Source organism: Gobio gobio, assembly GCF_949357685.1.
Source record: "Gobio gobio genome assembly, chromosome: 8".
Classification (NCBI taxonomy): Eukaryota; Metazoa; Chordata; class Actinopteri; order Cypriniformes; family Gobionidae; genus Gobio; species Gobio gobio.
Genome location: NC_137114.1, coordinates 43373815 through 43400547, shown reverse-complemented (window position 1 = coordinate 43400547; position 26733 = coordinate 43373815). Strand labels below are relative to the sequence as shown.

General features: G+C 39.3%; 1 protein-coding gene across 2 annotated transcripts in view; it reads left to right on the top strand.

The window, feature by feature from the left end:
• tpst1 (tyrosylprotein sulfotransferase 1) overlaps positions 1–26733 on the top strand; it is a 63482-nt gene that overhangs the window by 14781 nt on the left and 21968 nt on the right. For both annotated transcript variants that reach the window (XM_079822668.1, XM_079822667.1), the window contains exons 2-3: positions 4117–5143; positions 21935–22133. In XM_079822668.1, the coding sequence (XP_079678794.1) occupies positions 4311–5143; positions 21935–22133 (1032 nt within the window). In that variant the 5' untranslated portion in view covers positions 4117–4310. The remainder of the gene's footprint in view (positions 1–4116; positions 5144–21934; positions 22134–26733) is intronic.

Genomic DNA, 26733 nt, shown 5'->3' with positions numbered 1-26733 from the left:
AAGTTTATTACATCATTTTTCACTCAAAAAAATCATCGTAAGAGCTGAACAAACAACGCATAAGCGCGCCTTAACGTCTCATTCACAAACTCTCTCTCTCTCTAGCCCTGTCTCCGTGGCATTACCATTAACATACACAGCAAATTACACAAAAACACTCACAGTAAACAAACATATACACTAACCTTATGCCTTTTCGGGGGTGCAGTTAATAACTGGTGAACTTTGAATCATCAAAACAACTCCGATAAACTGTGTGCGAGCTTTCCCTTTCACTACCCGTAGACTAACGGTATAACACCCGTCAAAATAGGAGTCCTCCTTATAAGACAGATAATGCAGACCTTTAAACATATCTAACCTCACAGAAATAAAATGGGAATAAAATAAATATGGTGAGAGATTAATTTGGAAGCGATGGTTTACAGATCTCAATGCAAACGGGAGAAGCCTCTTGTTACAATCGCAGATGATAACTAGGGGTGGTGAAAAAAATCGATTATCGATTAATCGCGAGAATGTTATGGACGAGTATGAATCGATAATTAAATTTTCAAAAATCAATTTTTTTATTTATCTAAACCTGACACTACCACCGTGTGTGTGTGTTCATTAGATGAATGTAAATCTGTCGTTAATGCGGAGATGATTCTGAGGGAACACTCTAGAAATCCTCCCGCCTCGCCTCCTCTGGAGCTCAGGCACATTAGCATTAGCGCGTTAGCACGGCTCAGATTCGCGCACAAACACCGAATAAACGCCTTCAATCCGCAGATTTATGAGCACTTCAGATGAGCGAGCGCGACACATCGACGCGCACATTCGCGGGAATAAAGGCGATCCTGAGGACGCGATGAGCGGATCACACACACACACACACACACAGCCGGACTGATGCTGGAAACACACCGCCGCTCCGCTGCACCGACCCGCGGCTCCCGCTCTCGGAACCGAACGGGCCTCGACACTCTTCCGACACGAACCCGTTTTTCTTCTGTCGTTTTTTCCCCTTTTGTCTTTCTCACGTCAGGAAACGAACGAGAGGAGCTCGAGCGGTCCACGCGCTCCCGCCCCCCTCACGCGCGCACCGCATCCATCACTATTGACATTTTGTCACTGTGTTCTACAGTACAGTATATAAGCTGAAGCTACAGTAAGTTGTTCAAAAATGTTAATTTTGTCTTCTTAATGATTAAATTGGACAATTTTCTTCTAGAAAGACAAGGTGTTTAGGTGGAGAAAAAACTTCTTCTTTACCTTGACATGTTTCGACTGCAACCTGCAGTCTTCCTCCACCTGAACACGTTGTCTTTCTAGAAGAAAATTGTCCAATTTCTACAGTATGTTGGTTCTGATCTACTTCCTAAAGGAAATAAGCCTTTCATTTATTTGTTATTGTTTAGTTCAACTTGATGAGTCACAACACAATGTGATGTATTCATTTCTGTGTAACTACACGACACTACACGACAAGTGCTTTGAGTTGTTGTTACTCAATAAAAGAGTTCAGTAATTCAGTAGCTGACTTTTTTTTATACTGCAATCACTTTGTAGTGTATTTTCGTTTACTGTTGTGAAATGGAAAATCAATAATCGCTAATCGAGAATCGTTAATAATCGAAAATCGACTGTAATCGAATCGGGGCTTCAATAATCGTAATCGAATCGAATCGTGAAATCAGACAGATTAACCACCCCTAATGATAACATCCAGGATCAACACTGTTCATGTACCGCAGGGTAAGATTACATAAATTCACATTTAATCAGTTTAATATGGAGAGATGCACTGAAATGTAGACCTTCGTGTTTCTCTGACCTACACCATTGCATGAGAACAGTTAGTTATAGTTAGTCGGTTTGTACGTTAGCAGGGAATTACTAACTTTAATAGTAACTTAATTAGAGTATGACATCCAGAAAATCCTCTCAGGATCCCTGGAATCAGTGTTGCAGTACCTCAGACACGACGTGTACCATTTTTGTAGCATAAACACCATCAAACCAATGACAGCTTTGGCTTTTCCAATGTTTCTCTATGGCGCTGACACCTAAAGATGTCCGAGTTCCGGTCCCAGTGCAACTGATACTCAACTGCCATTGGCTCATCGGCGTTCGATGGGAGGGGCTTACCGATAGGTCAATTGCGGTCTTCACGCCCACTTGAAGACTTGGGCTAAATACAGGAAATATGTCATGTAAGTAGGCAAGTGGTCAAGTGCAAAGATTGCAAGTGTGGGTATTTGAATAGGCCCAAAGAATACACTTCTAAGAACGTAGTCGTGTGTTAGGCCCAATCCCAATTCTATTTTATACCCCTTTGCCTTCCCCTACCCCTACACCTACCCGTTCCCCTTGCCCCTTGAAACAGAGTGGGAAGGCGTAGGGGTGAAAATATTCCCCTAAGAAATGGGACACCACTACTATACCATTAGACGTCATCATACCCCATTTTTTTTATTAGTGTCCTGTAACATTTAACCAGTATGAACCACAATAAAGTGTGTAGGCTTAGGCTATATCTAACAGAAATCAGACGAGAGCAGGTTTAACAGATTACTCACTCTGCGCTGTATTCGGACATAATAAAGCAACGCTCATTTTCAGTTCAAAAACGTATGAGTCCTAAGACGATGCAGAATGATACAGAACATACAAGACTGGTGAAGCCGCTATCTGGCCCTTCCCCTTACCCCTACCACTCCAGCCAAAAGCGAATCGAGACACCCCTACCCCTTCACGTGAATGCGCAAAACGAAGGGGTCCGGGAAAGGAAAGGGCTAAGGGGTAGAAATGGGATTGGGCGTTAGTCTGTGTCGCGCGGTGTTCGGCCATACACAGATTACATTACTTGCCTTACCCACTGTCGGTTTGCCTTTTTTTATAGAAATAAAAACCATTTGGTTCAGTTCGACAGCAGACGATTCAATAATAAACTACAATTAGAAAGTTGCAGCACAGTGTAGCAGGAGTCAGATTTCACTTGTCACATAACAAGAGTAAGGAGAGATGACTGATGAGACGATAGCGGAGGATTTGGTGTCAAAGCGAAAATAAAAAGTAAGCGCAACAGATCCTGAACGTCATTGACAAATATCTTTTCTCGTACAATATGCAGTCAGTACCGCCACTCTTTATACACAGACTAGTCAGTCTGCCTAGGGCACCAACACCGTTGAACAAGATTGCGAATTCGAATGTGAAAAGGCAGTGTGCCATTATTGTCGCAAGTCTATTAAGCAGTGGGAGAATTTTCTTACCGTGACATCCCTAATTGGTACATGTTTAAAGGTCCTGTTCTTCGTGATCCCATTTTTCAAACTTTAGTTAGTGTGTATGTTGCTGTTAGAGCATAAATAATACCTGTAAAATTATAAAGCTCAAAGTTCAATGCCAAGCGAGATATTTTATTTAACAGAAGTTCCCTTTCAAAGCCTACAGCGAACGGCCGGTTTGTACCACATCCCTGTACTTCCTGCTTTAATGACGTCAATTGAACAGTTTGTTGACTAACCTCCGCCCACAAGAATACGCAAAAAAGGGGGCGTGGTCTTGTTGTTCTCCCACGTGGAGAAGAGGAAGTGTTGCGTTTGTAGAGTGTGTTTGTCGCCATGTCGTCGAGACGCTGTTATTTTCATCCGGGGTCTGATTCCGGCTCAAATTGATACGGTAATATAGACATGTTTACAATAACATTGAGCGCATGCATCTCCCCGTTATGGTAAGAGGCGTGACCTTTCCGGGCAACATGCCCTAAGCTGCTGTCGAATCACAACACGGGAACCGCTGGCACAATCGGAACTCGTTACGTATTTCTGAAGGAGGGACTTCATAGAACAAGGAAATCATCAAGCCGTTTTTAGGACAGTGAAAACAGCGGTACACAGATAAGTAAATTGTGTGAAAAATACTGTGTTTTTTTACATGCGAAACGTGAACACATGTTATATTGCACACTGTAAACACAATCAAAGCTTCAAAAACACAGGAAAAACGGGACCTTTAAGCGAGAGGTTTGTAAGATCTTTACCTTTATCTTGGGCATGCTTATTTATCATTGACAAACAAATTCTGCAATTATATGAGGAGGTTGATCTGTCCTTTTGTGTGTTTCAGGCCTGATGGATTCAGGTACTCGACGAGAGCTGCGTACAGCAGATCCCAGCCTCCACTCGCTGCGCCACGGCCAGTCCTGAGTATCGGGCGTTCACATCAACACTCTTTGCCCGACCTCACCATCCCTTTTTCTTCTTCTTCCCCATCTCACTCCACCACTGGATCCTCTACCGGCCCACCCGTTCGCCCCCGAGATGATTGGCAAGCTGAAGCAGAACTTACTAGTGGCCTGCCTGGTCATCAGTTCCGTCACGGTCTTCTACCTGGGTAGGCATGCCATGGAGTGCCACCACCGGATAGAGGAGCGCAGCCAGCCGCTGGTGAGCAGTCTGCGTACCACTCTGCGTACGGGTCAGAACCTCAGCAACCCCTTCATCTACAATAAAGACATGCCTCTTATATTTATTGGCGGCGTCCCTCGCAGCGGCACCACTCTTATGAGGGCAATGCTGGACGCTCACCCCGAAGTACGCTGTGGGGAAGAGACCCGTGTCATCCCACGCATTCTGGCCATGAAGCAGATGTGGAGCCGCTCCGGGCGGGAGAAAATGCGTCTAGATGAAGCTGGAGTGACAGATGAGGTCTTGGACTCAGCCATGCAAGCTTTCCTACTGGAGATTATCGTAAAACACGGAGAACCTGCCAACTACCTGTGTAATAAAGACCCCTTTGCTCTTAAATCACTCACTTATCTGGCTAAGATCTTCCCTCATGCTAAGTTCATCCTCATGGTCCGCGACGGCAGGGCCTCCGTCCACTCTATGATCTCCCGTAAAGTCACCATTGCTGGCTTTGACTTGAGCAGCTACCGGGACTGCCTAACAAAGTGGAACCGGGCCATAGAGACAATGTACACACAGTGCCTGGAGGCAGCGGACAAGTGCCTGCCTGTGCACTATGAACAGCTCGTTCTGCACCCAGAAAAGTGGATGAGGACACTTCTAAAATTCCTGAACATTCCTTGGAATGATGCAGTTCTGCACCACGAGGAGCTCATTGGAAAAGTGGGAGGCGTTTCGCTCTCCAAGTAAGTGCTGTTGACTCGTATGAGGGTCTTTTTATGCTCCATCAGTTCTTGTTTATCATCTATCTGATTTAAACAAGTTATATTTGTGTTCTTGTAAAAGCCAAAGCAGGGGTTTGAGGCTAGCATTCCAGCGGGAGTATCTTGGGTTTATGAGCCATCTGGATTATTTAAGCCGAGCTAGTTATTTTACCTAGTTAATGTCACCAGCCATTTTTAACACACATGCTATGTTTGGCATACTAGCGTACTGTACTGTATACGGCTAACTGCACAGTGTGCTGTGCACTGCCTACTATTGAAACAGCATGTGAAGTAGTATGATGTTTCAAGCAGTAATACACTACATGATTTGCTTATTTCATTAATACGGAAACTGTCGAACAGTGTGTGAAGAATAGCTTTCACATTGCATTGTTCTGCAAGTCATAGTATTGTTATTTTAGCATTATTTATAGTATTTATTAATATTTTGAATTAGCTTTTATTTGTATATTTAATATTTTATATATATATAAAAAAAAATCTTGCAGTTAATTTCCAAGGAAACATTTCTAATGTTTTTTTTATTTTTATTTTAAGTTTTTCATCTAATTTTATATATTTTAATGCAGCTTTATTTTTAATTAACAGACCATTTTAATATTTTTAGTTTGAGTTAACATTACAGTGCCCCTATTATGCTATTTTAAAGGTTCCTCATTTAGTTTTGGAGGTCTCCTACAACAGGTTTACATTCATCAAAGGTCAAAAAACACTTTCCTTTTCTCATAATATACATTGCACATCACCACATTTTTCAATGATTCTCAAACGACTCGATGGATGAATCAGTCTCTCTAAATCCCTCCTTTCCGTGAGCTACTCTGCTCTGATTGGTCAGACGGCTCAGTCTGTTGTGATTGGTCTACTGCTTACAGCGCTGGTCAGAAGCTAAACGCCCATTACCATAACTGAACTTCATCTCCGGAGGTTTCCTAATGCTTTGCATTTGCACACACTGTAAAGACATTAACGATGATGTCAATTTTACCATATCAATCCGAGCGCGAGTCCAATGATGAAACATTGGAAGAACTAGTTATTCAACCTGAACCTCCATCACAAGCATGACTTGAGCAGGACGTTTCTCAGTGATACGCTACTCATTTTGAGGTACATTATGAGATGTTGCAGCTGTAATTCCTCACCATCAGCATTAACAAGCGTGTGTACATCAACAAACCCATGTGTTTATTTCTAATTTATTACAGTACACATGTGGGAACTGTGTCAATAACAGCGCATATGTTAGCCGAGCACTAACGTGAACGACTGATGTAACATTAAAGTTTGTAAAACTAATCTTGCTCCATCCTTTATCTTTACCCAAAGTAGTAAGAACGCCAGACAGTCTGCATTAATAGACACAGTTTTAGGCAATAGTGGCCCACAGCTGATGAGCAGAAATATTTCAGTAAGACTTTTTTACAAAAAATTTTACGCCGATTTACACAATATAAAACACAAACCTATATATTTTAAACACCAAGTAGAAAATATATACATCAATAATTATTCATACTTACAGGTTGTGATTCTGAGGAGCAAGCTGGTCCAAATAAACTGGTACTGTCCCATCTTTCAAGAGCAAGCGTTTGTGAATCCTGTGCTGAACTCTGAGATTTGAGAAGCAGACGTCAGTAAAATGGTGCGGGCGGACAATGTACAACAAATTGGCGGACATTATGCAAATGTCTTTTTTAGTGACGTAGAACCGTAACTGATTGGGATTTGAATAACAAACGACTCGTCTATACTGTAAAAAAAATTTGAAAATTGAACGTCTCCAATTGAACATTTTCAAGTGACCAATCACATAAAACATTTTCAGTTGGCCAAATTAAATTTCTGTGAATTCATGCAATTTAATTCACATAAATTCAATTTGGCCAACTAAAATTTTCAATTGGAGACCTGATTTATTTTTTACAGTGTAAGCGGTTCAGAGTCGATTCTTTCTTTTGGTAGCCAACAACTTTATTTGTTGTGCCCTTTTGACTTTACAACTTTGCTGAACGTTTACATTCACAGACAGCGATATTACACACTGCATGAAAGGGAATATTCGAAAAACCATAATAGAGGGACTTTTACAACACTGCATTGTATATACAGATATTTTGTTAATAATTATATTGTATATATTTATAGTGTAATAATTTGATGTAAAAAGAAAGGAAAAACAAGTGATTATGCAAGAAAAATCTATAAAATATTGTGATTTTTATTTTATTATATCCGTTTATTCGCCATCATGGAAATGTAATGTAAAGTCAAGTGTGAGGCATTATATGACCTGGGTATTCCATGCATGCAGAAAGTTCATATGCTCTGCATAATATGCATACTATATACTGCAGAGCCTAGTACGGTAGTGTGCTATTCCAAACATAAACAGCACTTTGTGTACGTGGTAACCGTGTTCATTTATTTGCAGATGTGTGTGGGCGTTTTTCTCTCTGTCAGACTATAACTGTACATGTGTTGATTTTCTCACTGACCAGTGATGCGTTATTTTCAGATAACAACTTGATAATCCCTAGGGTGCAATTGTGAACAGGATCAGTTTGACTACAACATGTTGTGTTGCAGCTTCTGGGGTATGTTCATGAATCTAATGAGTTCTCTGCACAGTTCATGCCCTGAATAGACCAAACGAAGGGGCGTAGTTCACCGGCAGCATTCCTGCTGCAATAAAACAAGTTGTTGCATGTAGGAACATGAGTCCCATTTTTTTTTTTTTCAATAGGAAAAATGGATGTATAATGTAAAGATTGACATATGATGTCATAGTTTGTTCAAATTTTCTTTTTTCTTTTTTTTTTTTTTGTAAATGCAACCTTGTTTTATGCTTTTCAGACGTAATTTGTTTCTGCACTTTAGGGAGCTACACATTCAAGAACAGAACAGGGTTAGTCGCCTTTTCATTAATCACTCTGATTCCAGAAAAATCCCAAAGTGCTGGTCACATGGTGAGCCTGTGGTTTAAGGCATATTCGATATACACATGGCCTGCAGAAGTTATTGAAATCTCAAAAGAACAAAGGGTCACCGCCATTGACAAGTGAATCATCTGAGCCCCTTTATGTCCCATGGAGAAATTTGGCTTCCGTCTGATGTCCATTTTTAGAAATGAAAAACGTATGGTCAGAGAGGGTCACACATTTTTTATATTTTTATTTGTATGCTGTAGCATATCTCTTCTTCCCCCTCTTTGTTCTCAAAGCATCTCTGGTCTGTCTTTCATATGCTCAAATATCTGTGAGCTGAATGAACTGCATACTTGTTCTGACCTTCCTAGACATCTGTCCTCTCTCCTCCTCACTTCTTCTCACTGCCTTTAGGTTAGAGCGGGTTGATATTATAACAACAACAACAACAACTTGTATTTTTTGCTCTATTTTATATTTTTTTTTTCTCTGATTTATATGGAATGTTTTGGGTTCCAGACTAACATTTGAGAGCAGTGGCACCAGTTGGAGTGTAATGTATCTCCAGAAAATGTATCATAAATTAATGGAATCATAAAATTAGTATTGTTTTGCATTGTTTTGTTAAGTCCAGTAAATGTTTTTTGGAAATGTAACAGTGAAGCACTGAGCTTGAATTGATATGCAGATAAAATTAACTTTTATTAACAACAGTAATGTGAAAACTCTATAATTTAATATATAATTTAAATATATATATTTCTAATTATATTATTTCGCCTGCTGTGCTTATGGTACGGCAGCAAAGTTCCTTGATTTTTGCGCAGGAATGAGAGTATAGTTCCTAGCCATATCGCAACTTTTCATTTTCCGTAGCCCCTTAGTACACAATGTTCTACAGAAGAGTCAAATTTTAAATAGGAAAAATATTGAAACTCTTTGATCATTTTTGAGCGAGATGCTAACGGTCTAATCAGATTCAATGATCTATGCTAAGCTAAAAGTGCTACCACCATACCCGGAGATCGGCTGAATGCATTCGAAAACCGTAAAACTCAACTGTTTAAAGGAACTGTATGTAGGATTGTGGCCAAAACTGGTACTGCAATCACTTTCAAATTACTGTTGAGCGGTGTATCCCCTCTCCCCCTCCCCTTGACTCCAGGTTGCCCGATAGGTTGCAGGATCCAGCAGGAACGTAGGCTGCTACGAGGAGCTTCCAATGGCAAGTGACGAGTCCTACACAGCAAGTTTTTTTTCCATTGTCACAACGTTTGTCTGATTCATAACGAGGTCTTTTAGGTTTCGTTAAGTTTTATTTTTTATCCAAAAAGTTTGTAGCTGCAGCTGTGGTAACTAGAGCAGAGCTAGCAACCCGGACGCCGAAACACTACTGACTGACTTTGTGATTGGTAGATAGTTGGAGGGTGGCGCTTCAGGCCAAAACACAACATGTCAACGTCAACATTAGTTGAGGGCTGCAACTTCACTTTTAAATGACAATATCTTGGCCGGACAACTGTTGTCAGTGATATAAGTATTTGAAATTAACGTGATTTCTTAATGTCTAGTGACATCTCAGGGCCATTTTATGATTAACTGAAATATATTTCTTACATACAGTTCCTTTAGCTCTAGGGGAGTTGGAAAATGAGCCTATTTTCAAAAATAGTGGAGTGTTCCTTTACGGAGTGGAAATGGCAAAGTCAAATAAGTGCTCCTATGCTGCCTCCTACTGGTTATAGTGTTAATTTCATGTCTTTTTAAAATAAAAGTGCTTGTTTGCCACAAAGTGGCCTACACCTTTAAACTTTTTAGATTTACAAATCATAACATTAAAAATAACATTAAAATTGGGTAATATTTAGAGCTTTGAAGTGCTGGAAAAAGTGTCCAGTGCTTGAATTTCACTCTCAAAAAGTTGTACGAACCCTGAGATGAATAATATATTTTTTTAAAAACATGCGATAATTTCTTCTACAATACCATGGGGTGTTACTACATTACATCCATGGTGAAGGTTTATCATTTGTGGACAGAAACCCTGATAAGTGCAGCATAAACAAGTAGAGTGGTTTCGTTCTGCTTTCGCTTCGTTTCGTTTGCCATTTAATGTTTCTCACATGTAACCGAAATGGGCAACAAGGTGGCCGCACCAGTGCGACCCTAAACACTATTTAGTCGCAGCAGCAGGAAAAAGGTCGCAAAATGTGTCTCTGGTCGCAGTCTGGAGCCCTGAGTATTTGCTCTTAATTATTTTAAAAGGATGATTTCAAAATTTGATTTTTCATGCTACATTTTTCAAATATGTAGCCCTCTAAAGTGCAGAAACAAATTATGTCTGAAAAGCATAAAACAAGGTTGCATTTACAAAAAAAGAAAAAAGGTCCAAATTTAACAAACTATGACATCATATGTCAGTCTCTACATTATACATCAATTTTTCCTAATAAAAAAAAGTGGGACTCATGTTCATGCAAGAAGTAAAATAAACTGAAAAATCCTACAAAAAAATAAATACATTATTCCAGTAAACAATAATATGTAATCCTTTTTATTTACTACATTCTCAGTATGCACTAATAAACAGTAACATTTACCAGTCAAAATTAGATACGAAATTGAATGCAGGAAATAAAATATAGGGAATATCTACTTAAATAGATACATAGTCATTTTTATTTAAGCTACTATATGCTATATATACTTAAGTATATAAGCTAACAAATACTTATTTATTTAAGTATATATGCTATATATACTATATCTGTATAGATATACAGAGATATTTACCCCACATATATTTTCACTATTTTTAAAGTGAATAAAATGAGACCTCTGTGAAAATTGAGTGATGGTGCAAATTGATTTTGTGAAATTGTGTAAATCAATGCACTGATCTTTTTCTAAAATGTATATTAAAGACATTAATTCTCATGAGTCAGGACACAAGGAGGGGGTGTGACATTTTTACTGGCAGGGTTTTATTGGCAACATGAAAACGTGTTAAATTGTTTTATGTGTCAACAAAATAATGCTAAAGAATAATTATCGATGAATGAGAATGCTGAAGTCTTTTTGGTATCACAAACTAAATCAAGACCATAAATCAGACTAAATCTAAAGTTATATGAGGTCAGAATCTCTGTATTAAGCTGGGATTGAGATTTGAGCATGCAGCATGTTATTGGTCAACTAACTCCTCTGAACAGACATTGTTTGTAGAATGCTGTCAGGAAAAGCATCTGTTGTGGAACGGAAAGAGATGAGTTGAGAACACCTCAGCTGCTGAACACTCACAAACCACATAATGAAGGGATCAGTGACACCCAGTATCATTAGCCATTGAATGGACAAGTCGATTTTTTGTGCCATAACACTTGACGGATTCAACCTTTGTTTAATAATAAGTGTTTCATTTTCTGTGTTTCGCATTAAAACAAATGAGTAAAGTACTAGGACTTTGACTGCCCAGTTTCCTAGAAAAGCGTCTGATATTTAAGCTCATTATCAAAAACACAACTGCCGCAGAGATTTACACCATTGTGAAACTATTTTGTTGGACATTTTCCAAAATTCCAAACCTAAGTTATTATATTTAAAGGGATAGTTCACCCAAAAATGAAAATTCTCTCATAACATACTCACCCTCAAGTTGTTTCAAACCTGTGTAAATTTCTTTGGTCTTCTGTACACAAAGGAAGATATTTACACAGGTTTGGAACAACTTAAGGGTGAGTAAATGATGACAGAAGTTTCCTTTTTGGGTGAACTATCCCTTTAAGTCTAAATTATGAATGAGGTTTGTGAAGGTTAGGTGTGCTATTACACTTTTAAGTGACTAGGTGCTTCTGAAATCACATAGGTGCTGAGGAACAAACTTTTTTAACAAAGAGCGTTAACGTGACAAAAAAGTATGGCTGAATCCCAAATGGCACACTTCTATGCACTTTCGGTCTTGTGGACTTACAATGGCTGCAGAGTGCGCGTTAAGTCTACGAAACCATAGGGCATCGGGGTAAATCAGGCATTATTTATTTATTTGTGTGAATTTGGACATGCTACTTATTTTATGCACTGTTTTTCACCCCCTATATAGTAGGAAAGTAGGCATATTTGGACGCAGGGAGTGAGGTGGATGATTTTGGACCTTTTAAACAAGCAAAAAAATCTATGCAGTCAAAAATTGTCATAACATTCAGGGCATTTTTTGCATTCATGCAGATTCCCCAGCTCTCCTTTCTGTCAGTTTCTATATAACCACCACTGCAACACTCATAATGCCTCTTGCTGTTGCTTGATCAGGCTTTCCTGGCTTAATGGGGATTTCTGGAGATTTAGGTGGTGCTGCAGGAAGAATCTCAAAGGAGGATCTGTGGTGACTTCAACAGGTATTTTACTGTTGTTGTTATTCTGCACCCATATCCCATGTGTCCTGAGGCAAGACTTGAGTGCTTCTCGTGTCTGCTTCAGTGAGTCGAACCCAGGCTCTGTTAAATTAACTAGAGCCCTTCTACTGAGAGATCCCTGTTCCTGTACTTCTGCGGGCTCTGTGAAGGGTTGGCTGGCTGCTTTGTATATCCATAAAAATCCTTAATGAATGCTAAGTGGCTAGTACTGCTGTTTGTCAAGTCTCAGTGACAGTAGGCTTGAGAAACTAAGGTACTAACCTATCCCTTAGGATAGAGATGGATGGATCTTGTTTTCTCACATCCAGACAATAGCACATGCATTCTTCAGCACACTGTCTACATAACCAAATATTCATTCAAAAGGGGGATATTATATGCAGCTTATGGACACATGTTTTGTCCTGCTCTTTAAATTTCATACCTTACTTATGGTATCCTAGACACTTTTCAGTCAGTGACTTAAATTGGATTTGTGATCATTCAGACCTGTTTTAAGAAATGGATAAATTGATAAGATACAACCAGAAAGAACAGAGGGTCACAAACTTGCATAATAGCATAGTATACGTGTACTGTATGCGTCATCAGCCAGATTTTTCTGACCCTGCATACCCTTGCACTAATTAGTTTGTCCACAACAGATTCAATTTAGGCTTTTACTCACATATAAACATTGATCTGTGAACATTAAACAAATGCTTAACGGAACCGAGAACAAACCTCTTCCAGAAGCTCAAACGTGCTGTGTAACTGAACCTCATTGGTTACGCATCACATTTGAGCTTCTGGAAGAGGTTTGTTCTCGCCATCATTCAGGTACGATTGAGCTTTTGTTCACTAATCAATGTTTATATTTGTCTGGCTACCACCAGACCAAGCTCAATTTAAGATTGAACATTGGTCTGGGGAGTCTGCTATGTATTTTCTACTGCACAAGAGGCGTAATAAACAAGCATAAATTAAATGACTCCGTACGCAATTGGATAGTCCTTTATCCAATCAGACCACAAGAGGCGTGATCAATGGGCAAGGACCCAACGCTTCTCTATCCGTCATCGTGTTAAACCCGCCAATAGCGCGCCAGGTGGATAAGCCAGTCTGTGATTGGTTCCCGCAAAAGTGTAACCGAAACAGTAGAAATTAATGTACTGAGTTGCAGGGCGAAATCAAATCGCTGGCAGATCAGGCTGGGTTTACCCAGTCTATGTTTATATGTGAGTAAAAGACTAAATTAAATCTGTTCATCATACAAAGCGATCATGTCTCTCCAGAAAATTTGGATTAAACCACTCATATGGATTCGTTTTCCGATCTCTTTATGAACTTTTTACTTATAAATTTATGCATTTGGCAGACGCTTTTATCCAAAGCGACTTACAGTGCAATTATTACAGGGACAATCCCCCGTGGAGCAACATGGAGTAAAGTGCCTTGCTCAAGGACACACTGCTGGGATGTAACCAGCAACTTTCTGCGTATCAGTTCAGTTTCAACCCACTAGACCACCATCTCCATCTCACAGTCACAGTTGCATTTGCATAGGCTTTCTATGGACGGACAAAAAGCTCTCACATTGGCATAATGCCCGCCTACTGGCTACTTTTGGCCACCCTCAAACATTGTGTGGACTTCCAATAGTTACCATAGATATAATACTGTTTACAGCTACAGATGATGCCTTGGGAGTTGAAACCCAATTATGGTGAGGGGCGCTATATTTCTGACACACACTCCATACAGTTGACCAATCATAACAGACTGAGCTTTCGGAAGGGGGCCTTTAAAGAGACAGGATTTTAAACCGAGCGTTTCAGGCAGAGGGTGAAAAGAGGTGCTGCAGCAATGTATTGTCGCAGACCCCAACAATAAAATAATAAACTTGTAAATAATCACAATATGGGCACTTTAAAATATGCAAAAATCTCTGAAAAGCCAATACAAGAAGTAGGTATAATGGTTTCATGTCATGTCTGTGTAACATTTGATCTAAAGGTCTCCGATAAATTAGCATTGTGCACACATTCATGAATATTTCATCAGTCAGAAGCAACAACACCTCTCAAACATGATGTTGCAGCCCAGCAGAGGAGCTCCCCTGTAGGACTCCGCCAAAGAGGCGCCTCTGCTCTCCTCGGAGGCATCAGAAAAAGCATGCCAGCTCAAGCCTTCATGGTTCTTCAGTGCTTGAGGGGAACAAAACCACCATAGCTGATTTCGGAGAAGGCACTGATATGATTTTAGGCAGAGGGGGAGACTTTAGAGACCTAATAGCTGGTGATAAACACTAAACCTCGCCCTTCATCCCAGAGGGGACGTACAAATACAAGTCCATTAAATCTGTCCCACAGCATGCACCTGCCAGGGGAGCGGCTCTCTGCACTTAGGTTTGTTAGAGACAGGTCTCTATCTGTTTGTTTTTTTGCTATTGATCAGCGGCTCACCACCTCTGACTCTCTCTGACCATTGTATGGGCCACCAGACACTGGCCTGCCAATTAACATAAATTCTGAGTGCATGATATAAGTGACTGGAAGCAGAGACCTGGCCATTAGCACGAGGGGCTCGTGTAGCTCAGGGCTCTGTTATTTGGCTTTAGTACTTACACCGCCATGCAAAAAGCTCTAGCGCCCTCCATGAATAATTGACAAACAGCCAGAGACCATTAAGCCACTCTTCCAGAATGGAGCTCCGCGTGACCTTACAAAAGCGTATGCGTGTTTGTGTATTCGCAATAAGGCGAGAAAAGGGCAGCGTGTTTGTATGAGAGCTGCAAAAATTAAGTGGATCGCAACCGTCAGTATCATGATATATGCAGCGTCTGCTGTCATATAGCTCCTGCTGTGAAGTAATGGATGTAGCAGTAGCGGAGTTAAATTATCTCTTTCATCTCTCTAGCTCGGGCTCTTCTAGACAGCAAAGTGATTTGTGTTGCTATTGGAGCAGTTACTGTACATATGGGGCGTGGGTGGTGAACGCACACTGAAGATACTCACCTTAATGGGAAATATGGGAATATATGAACATTTTTCATGGTTAAATGTGCCGTTGAAGGGGAACGTGGTCGAGCGGCTGGCACATGCTCCTACACATGTGTGACACGAGTTTCATTGCAACGGCAGGTCATTTGCCAAATTAATTTATCAGACTTTACGAACATTACATGTCAGATATTTACAGAATATACATGCATGTCTGACAAATTTTGTTAATTGAATGGATCATTTTGCAGGTGATGGCTCACACGATGAAAGAATGTTTAGAAGTTGTGAAGAGTTTGTGTAGATAATCGGACTTACTCTTTTGCGCACATGTGCCAAAACGCATGCAATTTGGTTAAATCAATGAGAAATCAATTGTGTATGTGACCCTCGTTCACTGTAGGAGGGAATGGAGATGTCACGCCGGAAGGTCACTGACATATTGATATCCCAATACATTGTGACGTTCCAACAGGACGTTGAACGTGACCGACTGAAAGGGAACGTCTCGTTGCGTATGTAACACTTGTTCCCTGAAGGAGGGAACGGAGATGCCACGTCGGAACGTCACCGACGTATCGGGATATCAATACATTGTGGCGTTCCGACGTGACGTTCAACATGACCGACCGAAAAGGGAACTAAATGTTTGGAGATCTGAAAAAAATTGAGCCAAGCGATTTGAGAAAAACTTAAAATTTGCTACATTTAATCAAGTCCTTTAGCCCATATGTAAAAGCTCTCTAGCATTAAGGGGAAACATATCAGTACCATGTCAGACGATATTGTATTGGTTGATTTGGGGTATTTAATTGTTCATGCTTATATTCAGGGCCGGCGTTTGCTATAGGCGAGCTAGGCGGTTGCCTAGGGCGACAAATGTGTTGGGGGCGCAGCCAGGCGCCCTCTTGTGGCGCCCTTAAACTTACTTCCCATTAAGCATAGAATTAAAACAAGCGAAATAAAACATACTGTTGATTAAACATGATCATCCTTGGGCGCCCCCTCAGCCGCACGTTTAATTACTTAACCTGATTATTAGATTGAATTGATAGTGAGTATTGTCGAACACAGGCGTTCAGGCGGTTGGTCAGGCATGTGCTCATCACTGGCGCGTTCTTCAAAAATGAAGCGGTCTAACGTTAAACCCTCGAGTGCACAGGGACGGAAAAAGAGAAAGGCAGACGATCAAAAGAAAGCCCAGTATAGAGGTAAGTCTTCTCATCTCAGCCATAAAGGTGTCAAACGAAATAAATTTACTTCGTATTATCGATATTATCAACTAATATTGGACGGCATTGGACGTTTTATTGCTGTCACTAAGCTATCACTAGCTAGCTAGTTATCTACATATTACTACGCATTTCACTGACAATAAGGAAATCCAGACGAGCCAAATTTTAATGCTGCGTCAATTTTGAAGGTGAATAGAAATGCCAGAAACAACTGTTCATCTTTTATTATTTAAGATAGGGATAGAGCTACAAGAACTTATATATTTTAATTTTGTAGTGGTAAGTACAGTGTATCCATAATAGCACTTTTGTTTGTAGAGGGTATAGTTAATCAAGTTTATGGGTCATAATTTGCTTAAGTGTCTTTACAGGTGCTTAAGAGAGTTTTTGCACTGTTTATGGAGTTAATATTTGGTAAATATCCTTGAACATTCTTTCTAGCATTTGTGTATGAACAATTTATTGCAGTTGATCCTTCAAGTCTTAATTTTCTTGATTAAGTGTTGGAGTGACTATAAAAGCCTTTTTGTTTGTTCATCCATAGTTTGAGTCATAATTTGTTAAATATCCTCCAACGTTCTTTGTAACATTTTTGTATGTGCAATTTATTAGAGTGTATCATTTAAGTCATAATTAGCTTTTTAAGTCTTGGAGTAACTATAGGAGCATTTTTGTTTGTATAGTTTTTATAAATACTTAACCCATTTGTGCCCAATTTTTTTCTGAATGGCATGTCCTGCATTTATTTTCCCCAGGTTTTTGTATTTTTTCTTGAAAATCATATTTGAATCTGTGGCAACTATAGTTGCCGGTGGGCAAATATGTTGTAGCCTATGCACCCCTTCAATGTCAAATATGAAAACTAAATATGCAAAACTAAATCTCGCCTAGGGCAACCAAAGAGCAAGAGCCGGCCCTGCTTAGATTATTTCCCCTAATTTAGATAAACATTCCTGTCATTTAACACTCAGTTAAAGCTAATCTTTAAAAACAATAATAATTGAAAAAATTCACTTTAAAATTATTTATTTTAGTTGTTAGTGATTGATTTTTTTTTTTTTTTTTTATTAAGCCAATACCTGCCATGAAAGTTGTTTTATCGATATTGCCAATAGTTTTAACATTGTGCATCACTATTAATACTCCTTATTAGAGATCAATTAATTATTGAAAACCTTAATGCAAATCATATTTTTGAATTATATTTGAATTATCTTGTTTTTTTACAGCTAATATTGGTATGTTTCCAATTATAGCTAAAATATGTAACATTTTTGCAGTAAAATATTCAAAAACCACTAGGTCAGTGTTATATATTTTGTTCAGTTGAGTACTTACAATATCCCAAATGTTTCCAGCTATTTGTAAATCGTGAGAAAATTGCTATTTTAAACAAGGAACCGGGACGTGTGAGGGAGTCGCCTGTCAATGGCATCATATCCGCGTTTTACTCTCACTGCAGTGTGAACAAGTGTCATAGCAGCCGCTGAGCAAACGAGTAACGTCATAACATAATTTTCAACACAATAAAATGAATCTAATATGATAAACAGAGCTGCATTACCTCATACTCATGACCGGAAAAGCGGAAGTGGCGCTGGCGACTGTGTCATAATAAAAGTTGCGTTCATCTTATTAACAATCGATCAGACGGTCTTTCTCAGCTCCCACAACACTCGGTCCTGCTTCTGCTTCATACTACAGTAACGATAAGTATCGCATCCATGAACATGATTTCTGCCCGAGTCTTATCCCGATTCTTTTCCACCGGCTGTGAGGTGAAGACCACATGTCCCAAGATTCTGCGCTCAAACTTGGCGTCATCAAACTACGCCTTTGTTTTGAATAGGCGACCTCTAGCGGACGGAAAAGTTACAGTGCACCTTTAATTTTAGCAGTTACATTGTTGCAGCTCTATCATAAGTTGATTTTAATAAAAGCGTCTACTAAATGCAAAAATGTTATTTGTTAATCACTGTATCATGAAATGAATTCAATAAAAGTTAGATATGAGATATAAGGTTAACCAGTTCTGGTTAAATCCAACCGATTCTCTTGCATCCTTGCATTCTGTGGCTTCTGCAGCCACATCCCTGCTGTTGTCAATCATCTTATATGTGTGCTTTCACAAAGCTTACAGATGCAAATCTCACCTCAGAGGGTGTCAGCTCTGTATCATAAAGAGATTCATACCAATGAGCGTCAGTGCAGGCAGACTGCATGTTTGGCATGTGTTGGCCTTAGCAACTGCGGAACTGAGGATGTCATTTTCTAGAGAATAGCATGACGCATCCGCTGCCAGGCTGTCAGAAATGGCTTTTCCTCCTGTCCACGCTTACTTGTGCTTGCTTTTTCTGTATTTTAATGAATGATTTGAAGTTTTCCACTGAGGGAAAATAACTGCAGCTAAGAAAGAAAACAGTCCTTTCTGTCCTGCGAAGCAGTAAATCTATTAATCACGTTGCAGCCGAAGTGCAATTCCAATGTAAATGGATTAGAGAAGTGAAGGACTGCGCCGGCAAGGGACTTGAACAATGAAATGTACAGCGGAGCGGCTTGCCAGTATAAATGGACTTTATGGTGCCTGGGGAGAGAGGCAGGTCTCTAACGCTGAGGCTGAGGTCGGGGAGGGTGTGATGGGAAGGTGAATTCAATAACTCACAGACCGCTGTGTTCTTGCATTCCAGGAATAAGAGGAGACGAGGGCTAGATGTTCTTCCCTTTAAAATGTTTAGATCGCCATCACCTCCAAATATTGGACACTACGGTTGTATTTCTGAGTGTTGCAGGACATGACTGTCTCCAGTCACGGCCTTGTGAATAATGTTTGAGGAGGCATGACGAGGCAGGTTGTCACAATGACTTCTGGCTCAGTCGCTTGGTTTAATGCATGCACACACAAACACACACACACACTCATAAGCATGCCAGAGTGAGTCTTGTCGCTGGTTTTGTGTCATTGTTTGCTGTTTTGAGGGATTATAGGCTCAGGGTGTTCACGGGCTGTTTTGCACTGGATCCGGCAGTGGAGCTGACGATCCCCTGTGTCTTGGCTGCAGAAGGGGATTGAGTATAATAATCTGTTTCCCATCTGGAGCCAGTGTTCTCTATGAGGGAAGGAATAATAAAACGGGGAATATGGCCTCAGTGACTCTATCCAACTCCAACTGCAGTCATCTCGGCCCAAAAATGAGGCAGCGTTGAAAGGTGGAAAAACAGAGAGAGCGAGCATTTGTTAGTCATGTCCAGGTCATATTTCACTTGATTTTTATATATATCATTTTTAATATTATATATTATTATTTTAACAAAATATTATGTTAAATGTATTTACTATAAATTGTACTGTATTCTGTGTAGAGTGTCTATTCCATTTTACTTCACTATTTACACCCAAATGTCTGATTACCGTAATGTAGAGAATTATCATTATTGTAATACACTTTACTTTAAAATAAAAATTAGCAAATTAAAAATAGCATAGACAGTAAAATGTTTAATTATTACTATAATATACTATAATAATGAGATATAGTGAATAATGTTCTTAATTGTTAAGAAAAATATTTTTAAGGCACAATATGCAAGGTTTTTAGATTTAAAATATCTAAAAACAACTACAACAATGTTATATTTTGTTGACCTGTGTACTTGCATTATCCCAAACGTTTCCAGCGTTTTAAATCCAGAGAAATCAGTGTTACGGACCATGTCGTTGCGTTCCCTGTCAATGAGGTCATATCCGCGCTGCCTTTGATTTCCGTGGAAACCATGGAAACACCAAAGACATTTTAAAATAGTATGTATTTTATTAGACAGGCAAGCAACTGTTTGGATACATTCATTGACAGAAAACTGATCATTGTTATACAGCTCAACACAGTTAGTCGTATTGTTTGAAAATCTTGTTTTCTCGATTCACCGCGAGGAACGTTTTTACCATGCCTCAGAGACCACACTATTTTTTCAAGTGGCTAACATAATCAGAGACAGCTTTCTCCAAATTAAATTTCTAAAAGCTTTCTTAAAATTAATTGCATGTCATTTAGCAACAGTCGTTTAGTCATCCTGTTTTTATTAATATGATATTATAATATCGATCTAGATTACTGCAAAGTGCAACAAATCTCTCATACCAGCCACCGAGCGAACACACAGAGTCAAATGTATTTAGTAGGATTGTTTTAACCATGTAAAACAGTGCTGCGTTACCCCACAAACCCTGCTTTATACCACCGTAACATTAATAAAACTTTAATACATTCATGAACATGATTTCTGCCCGAGTCCGTCGGATTCCTTTCCATCGCTGTGGAGGTGAAGACTACAACTCCCATGATTCAACGCTCATTCACGGCATTATCAAGCTACGCCTTTGTTTTGAATGTGACCTCTAGCAGCCAAACTTTCATATTGTGCCTTTACTTTGATTTTCAGGGGTAATATGACCCACCCACACATGTTCTTGATAGGCTTTGTGAGATTGACCCAATATTTGCTGTTCCCATCTGTTGTTATAGAAGAACAATGATGGGTTTTCTGTAGTTTTTTTATTTCATTTTTCTCGGGGGGAAAAAAGGTTTATTTAATCTCTGTGCAAATATGAGCGATATGTAAACCAGATCCTCCTAACGAGAGAGACACTCTCGAAACAAAAATCTGACATCTACTGGTTTATCCATGTGTTTGTAAATATTTCATTTCAGACGTATGAATAATTTACCCAGGGTGTGACATAGTGCCTGATTCATTTTTAATATCCCTGCAAATTTGAATCCACACACGTTTTATGGTGCAGTGACGGAAGCAGCTTATTTAGCTGCTTCTGCTGTTAGAAAGTGGGATATGCTCTACGGTAAGCAGTAAAAAACGACACTATAATAATTTTTTTTAGGGTTCAATAAAACCAGTAAGCTTTTTTTACTTCAGCTAAAGCCATTGAAACTCTGCCAGATTGTGCTGAAACTTAAACATCTAAACCTCAAATACAAGGATAGTGTGGAATATGAAATGTGATGCATTTGGGAGATGATCTTGGAGAATGGATGGCCATTTATTCAAAGCATTACACACAGCTTAGAGCTTTCTTTAATTGCATTGCATGATCTAATCAGACCCAGTTAGTCCACTGCGGTAAGACTGTAAAGCACTTGTGTACGTGTTCCTGCTCCAATGACACACTTCTTTTCCTCTGCAGGGTAGAGAGATCTACAGACCAGGTGATCAAGCCTGTCAACGTGGAGGCCTTATCCAAGTGGGTGGGTAAAATCCCCCCGGATGTGCTGCGGGACATGCCTATCATCGCCCCTATGCTGGCTAGGCTCGGCTACGATCCCCACGCCAACCCTCCCAACTACGGCCGGCCCGACCCCCTCGTCCTGGATAACACTAGAAGGGTGAGCATGGCCACAAACTTTCTTCCGTGGTGACTTTGTTCAAATGTACCTTAAAGCACCTCGACCTCCTTTTCCTCCATCCGCTACTAAATCATCTCGCTGCTATTATTAGATCAGACATGTACGTATTTGACACAATGCCACAAATGCGGGTTAAAATTTTTCCTCAATGTAGGCTATATGTTATGAGACTGGGATCAGAGGATTTGGTATCGCTCAGTATTTGTTTTTTACTTTCTAATCCAATTATTAAAAGGCATTTACATTCCACACATCCTGCAGGTGCGAGCATCTCCATGTGTGAAATGTGTACTTAGGTGTGAGTTGCACCTCTGAGATTAGCGCCGGGCGGTAATGCAGATATCCATTTTTTTAGCCATATTATCTTGAAAGCTAGAGGCTTGAAATCAATTAAAGGGGTTATGAACTGATTTGAACGCTCTTGTTTGAAGGGACGTGTCTGCTGTGAGACTGCTGTGATTGGCTAACATGTTTGTATATGAAATAGCTAGTATTAGGTTTAACTCTCTCTTTTTACTATTACAGCTCTCGTGGTTAACTAATCGTGGAAAGTGTTCACTATAGCATTATATTTAGATCTGTGACATTATATAAATAAGAGATTCAATGATTATTATGGGAGTTTTGGCGCGAGTCCAGAACTCAGTCACTTATAAACTCGCGCTGTTTGATTGACAGCTCCAGCGATTGCAAAGGGAGTGTTCTTTGATCGTTTTCTATGTATAATTTAATCTGTTTAAATAACAGAATATTTTCATCCTACTAAGGGAAACAATGTGGAGTTGAGCGTTTAGTCACTGGTTTGATTTACTGACACATAAACACAGAATCATTACATATCAGAAATCACTGATCACAGATCAGGCATTAGAATTAACACAGTTTCTTACATGTTGTGGCATTACTGCCGAGTCCATATCGTAAAAGTCTGTTTGCAAAGCCTGCGCCGAAATTGCCAGAGTGAAATGTACCGAATACAAATAAATAGGGGTGTAACGGTACACAAAACTGACGGTTCGGTACGTACCTCGGTTTTGAAGTCACGGTTCGGTACGGGTTCGGTACAGCAGTTTTACAAAATGGCTTTTTTTTTTTTTTTTACTAAACAGTGGTTTACTGAAAAAATTGTATCTGTTCTTAAATTAATTAAATTATAACTAAAAGTGTATTAAAGATAATGCTGTAAACTATATAGGGAGCCCTTACTTGCTCATTATTACTATAATATTAAATGTTAACAACAGAGCCCAAACTATGAGCCTATATTCAGCTGATATTCATGTTTAGTTATAGGATAATCAACACTCAAATAACACATTGTGTGCAAACATGTTTTTTTTTGTTTTCATGTTTTTCATGTTTTCCAATTCGTTGTTGAAATATAATCTTAGTGACTGTCATTTTCATGACATATTTATCTAACCATAGCATTAAATAATCAAGACATCACTAACAGGTTAAGTAGAATTAATATATGTATATAGTGCATATATTTAGTGAAAGAGTTTATTTCTCTTGTGAATTAACAGCTGTGGACACTGAAGGACTTCTGACTCTGAGGTAAATGATTGTTTACAAGCTGTTTGACGTCTTTCCGCGATTGAAACACTGATTGAGCGATTACACGACATATGATACGTCTCAGTAAGTGTTATCCTCAACATAGCTTAAGATATTAATTCATGTTTATTCTTCTGGAAGAGGTGATCGCGTTCACTCGGCCGCTTGAATTGACGCGCCTATACAGTGATCAGTCGTCACATAAAAGAGCATCAAAACGGCATTTATCATTTGAATTTTCGTGATAAAATGGACTGAATACTTAATATGTTCGAGTGGAACTAGGATTTAAGTGTGTTCCGCGCTTAAAACAAGCTGACTGTTAAAGATTGCATTCGTAACCGTTCGGTACACACACGCACCGAACCGAAAGCTCTGTACCGAAACGGTTCGGTACGAATACGTGTACCGTTACACCCCTACAAAAAAATAATGCTCAACTGAGACATTCACATTGTTGAAAATAAATAAGCACATTCCTAGCATTATGATCCTGTGGAAGGTAAAGTTATTTGTAATCCTGTATCCTGATCCACTTCTCTCCTCGTCATCTCACTAACACACCAGTGGGTGGGGCCAAAGTTGCAAAGAAGAGATAGGTGTTGTTTTTCTTTTGCAGAGGTGGTCTTTCACCTCATAGATTCCACAACGAGACGTTCTCTGGGCTTGGTTTCAATAAAAGTAGTTTTTCGGACTAACAAGACAGTTTTGAGTTGTGAAACATGCAGGATATTCTTATAGTAGAATGACCTCTTATATGTCAAAAGCTCAAGGAATATGTGATTTCTAAGTTCATGATCACTTTAAATTAAGGATGCGTACAGTTAAATATTGGCCTTTTTGTTTTATGCTATCAGAGTTGTGTTTGAGAGACGTAAAATATGAAGATGAAGTGGGTGTTCTTTACAAAGAACCAAACATTGATTGACACTATTGAATCCATTTTGTCATCATCCTTTCTCTGAGTTTATTGATTGCTAATGATTCATGGTTCACTGCTGGATATAGACCCAGCTTACTGCTGTCGAACCTTAATACGTGTACATTCTATTACGAGCCGAGCTTGTCAATTGACCAACTGTTCGGTCATTAGCATTATTTTATATTAATTTCACTTTCACTTCATTATGCATAATTTCTTTATAGAATGGATATATTGCGTGTAAAGAACTATCTTTGCCGTCTCTGTCTTCTTTACTAAGCTAATTTAGAGTTGTAGCTACTAACATTACTTTATCATCAATAGCGCAGAATCATACACATGACGGAAATAATACCTCAGGAGTGACCCTTTCTTCTCGCTCTGAGTGGAAGTCTAGTTTTAGTAAAGAGAACTTGGGCTTAGTTCTTACATCAGCAGTGTTACACCACACTCCCTCACAGCTGCTATCCATTTACAGTGGTTAATGATGAAATCATATGCTAAACTATGGGGGAGAAAGAATATAGAATGTGTTTAATACTCCGTAAGAGTCTTTAAGATTGTTAAAAATGGCTCCAGGCTCTTTGTGTTCCTTGAGCAGACAGGTTTTGAGGTACTGTGATTTTACAGTTGTGCCTGAGGGAAACATTTCTGGTTGTAGCCCTGTCCACTTGCCATAATGAATAATGGATACACTGCCACTCAATGTGGGCTAGGCGGTCTTGTCATTCACTATGACAAGGCCAATATAAATCTTCACTATATTAGTCTTTTTCCATGTTGAAACAACACAAAACTTGAAACAACACAAAACTTAGGAAAATTGCATGACTTGATGGAGTGCTGACTGTAGTGGAAAGCATTTTTATGCTACTTGAGCAGTGAACCACAGTCACGGTGAAGAGTGTGTTGTTTTTTTCCCCCCTCCGAGGTCTGGAAGAGGCCCCTGTCGAGCTCTATCAGTGTGTCGAAGGGTTTGAGGGGAAAAGCTGTGTCAGATTCCTATCCTTGGAAAATGATCAGTGGCATTGACATGGCTGGGCAATGTTTCTGGCCACATCTTCATCCCGGTTGCCCTTTGCTTTGCTGTAGGAATGTGATTGTGGTCGGAACGTCTCGAAAATCCAATGCGAAATGTTTTTTAAAGGGATGTCTCACACAAAAATGAAATTGTAACTATATATTCAACCTTCATTTCATTTTAGATAAAAATGTCCCCGTGTTTTTGTCAATACAATTAAACAACATTGGACTAGGGCTGGCACAAACGATTCTTTTGATCATTTATAAATCAATACGTTTATTGGAACGATTAATCGATTAATCGTTGATTATTTCGCTGATTAATCAGTATGCTTTGATTGATTATTCCACTTTTGCTCTTAGTTAAAATATTGAGTTATACCTATTTTAACCAATAATTAAACAAGGAAATCACTTTTGAAAATTTATTTTTAATGAATTTCGAGCCAACTGAATAGATTCTCCTTCAGGTTTTCTTTCCTCCTCAGAGTCTAACTGTTACAATGAGTGGTACTGTGTTAAACAATGCCAAAACCACATGTATTGTTTGAATTCCGTAGTAAAATTGAAAAGCTGAGACTCTTATCTTTCGGTGCATTGTCTGTGTCCTCTTTGCTCTGCGATGTATCTTTCACTGCGTGAGAAAATTGTGGCGTGAGAACTGTGTCAATTGCGCGAGTTTGAATGAGTGAGAGTTGGCGGCAGTGGTGTCAATTCACCAAAAGCCAAGGTATGGCAAACTCTGATGACGTCAAGTCAAGTCAACTTTATTTATAGCACTTTTAACAATGCTGATTGTTTCAAAGCAGCTTCACAGTGTTAAACAGGAAAATAATTCAACAAATTTGATTCAGCTGTACAGCCGCTCTGGAGAAAACGGTGATGTCATCTAGCTCATTTCAATTATCATACAGTGACAATGTGGGCAGATAAGTAATTTAGTTGATGTATTTAATTTAGTTTAGTAATCAAATTTATTTAGATATTTATTTGAAAATGTAGTGTCCCCAACTGAGCAAGCCAAGCCAAAGGCGACAGTGGCAAGGAACTAAAACTCCATCAGGTGGCCTAATG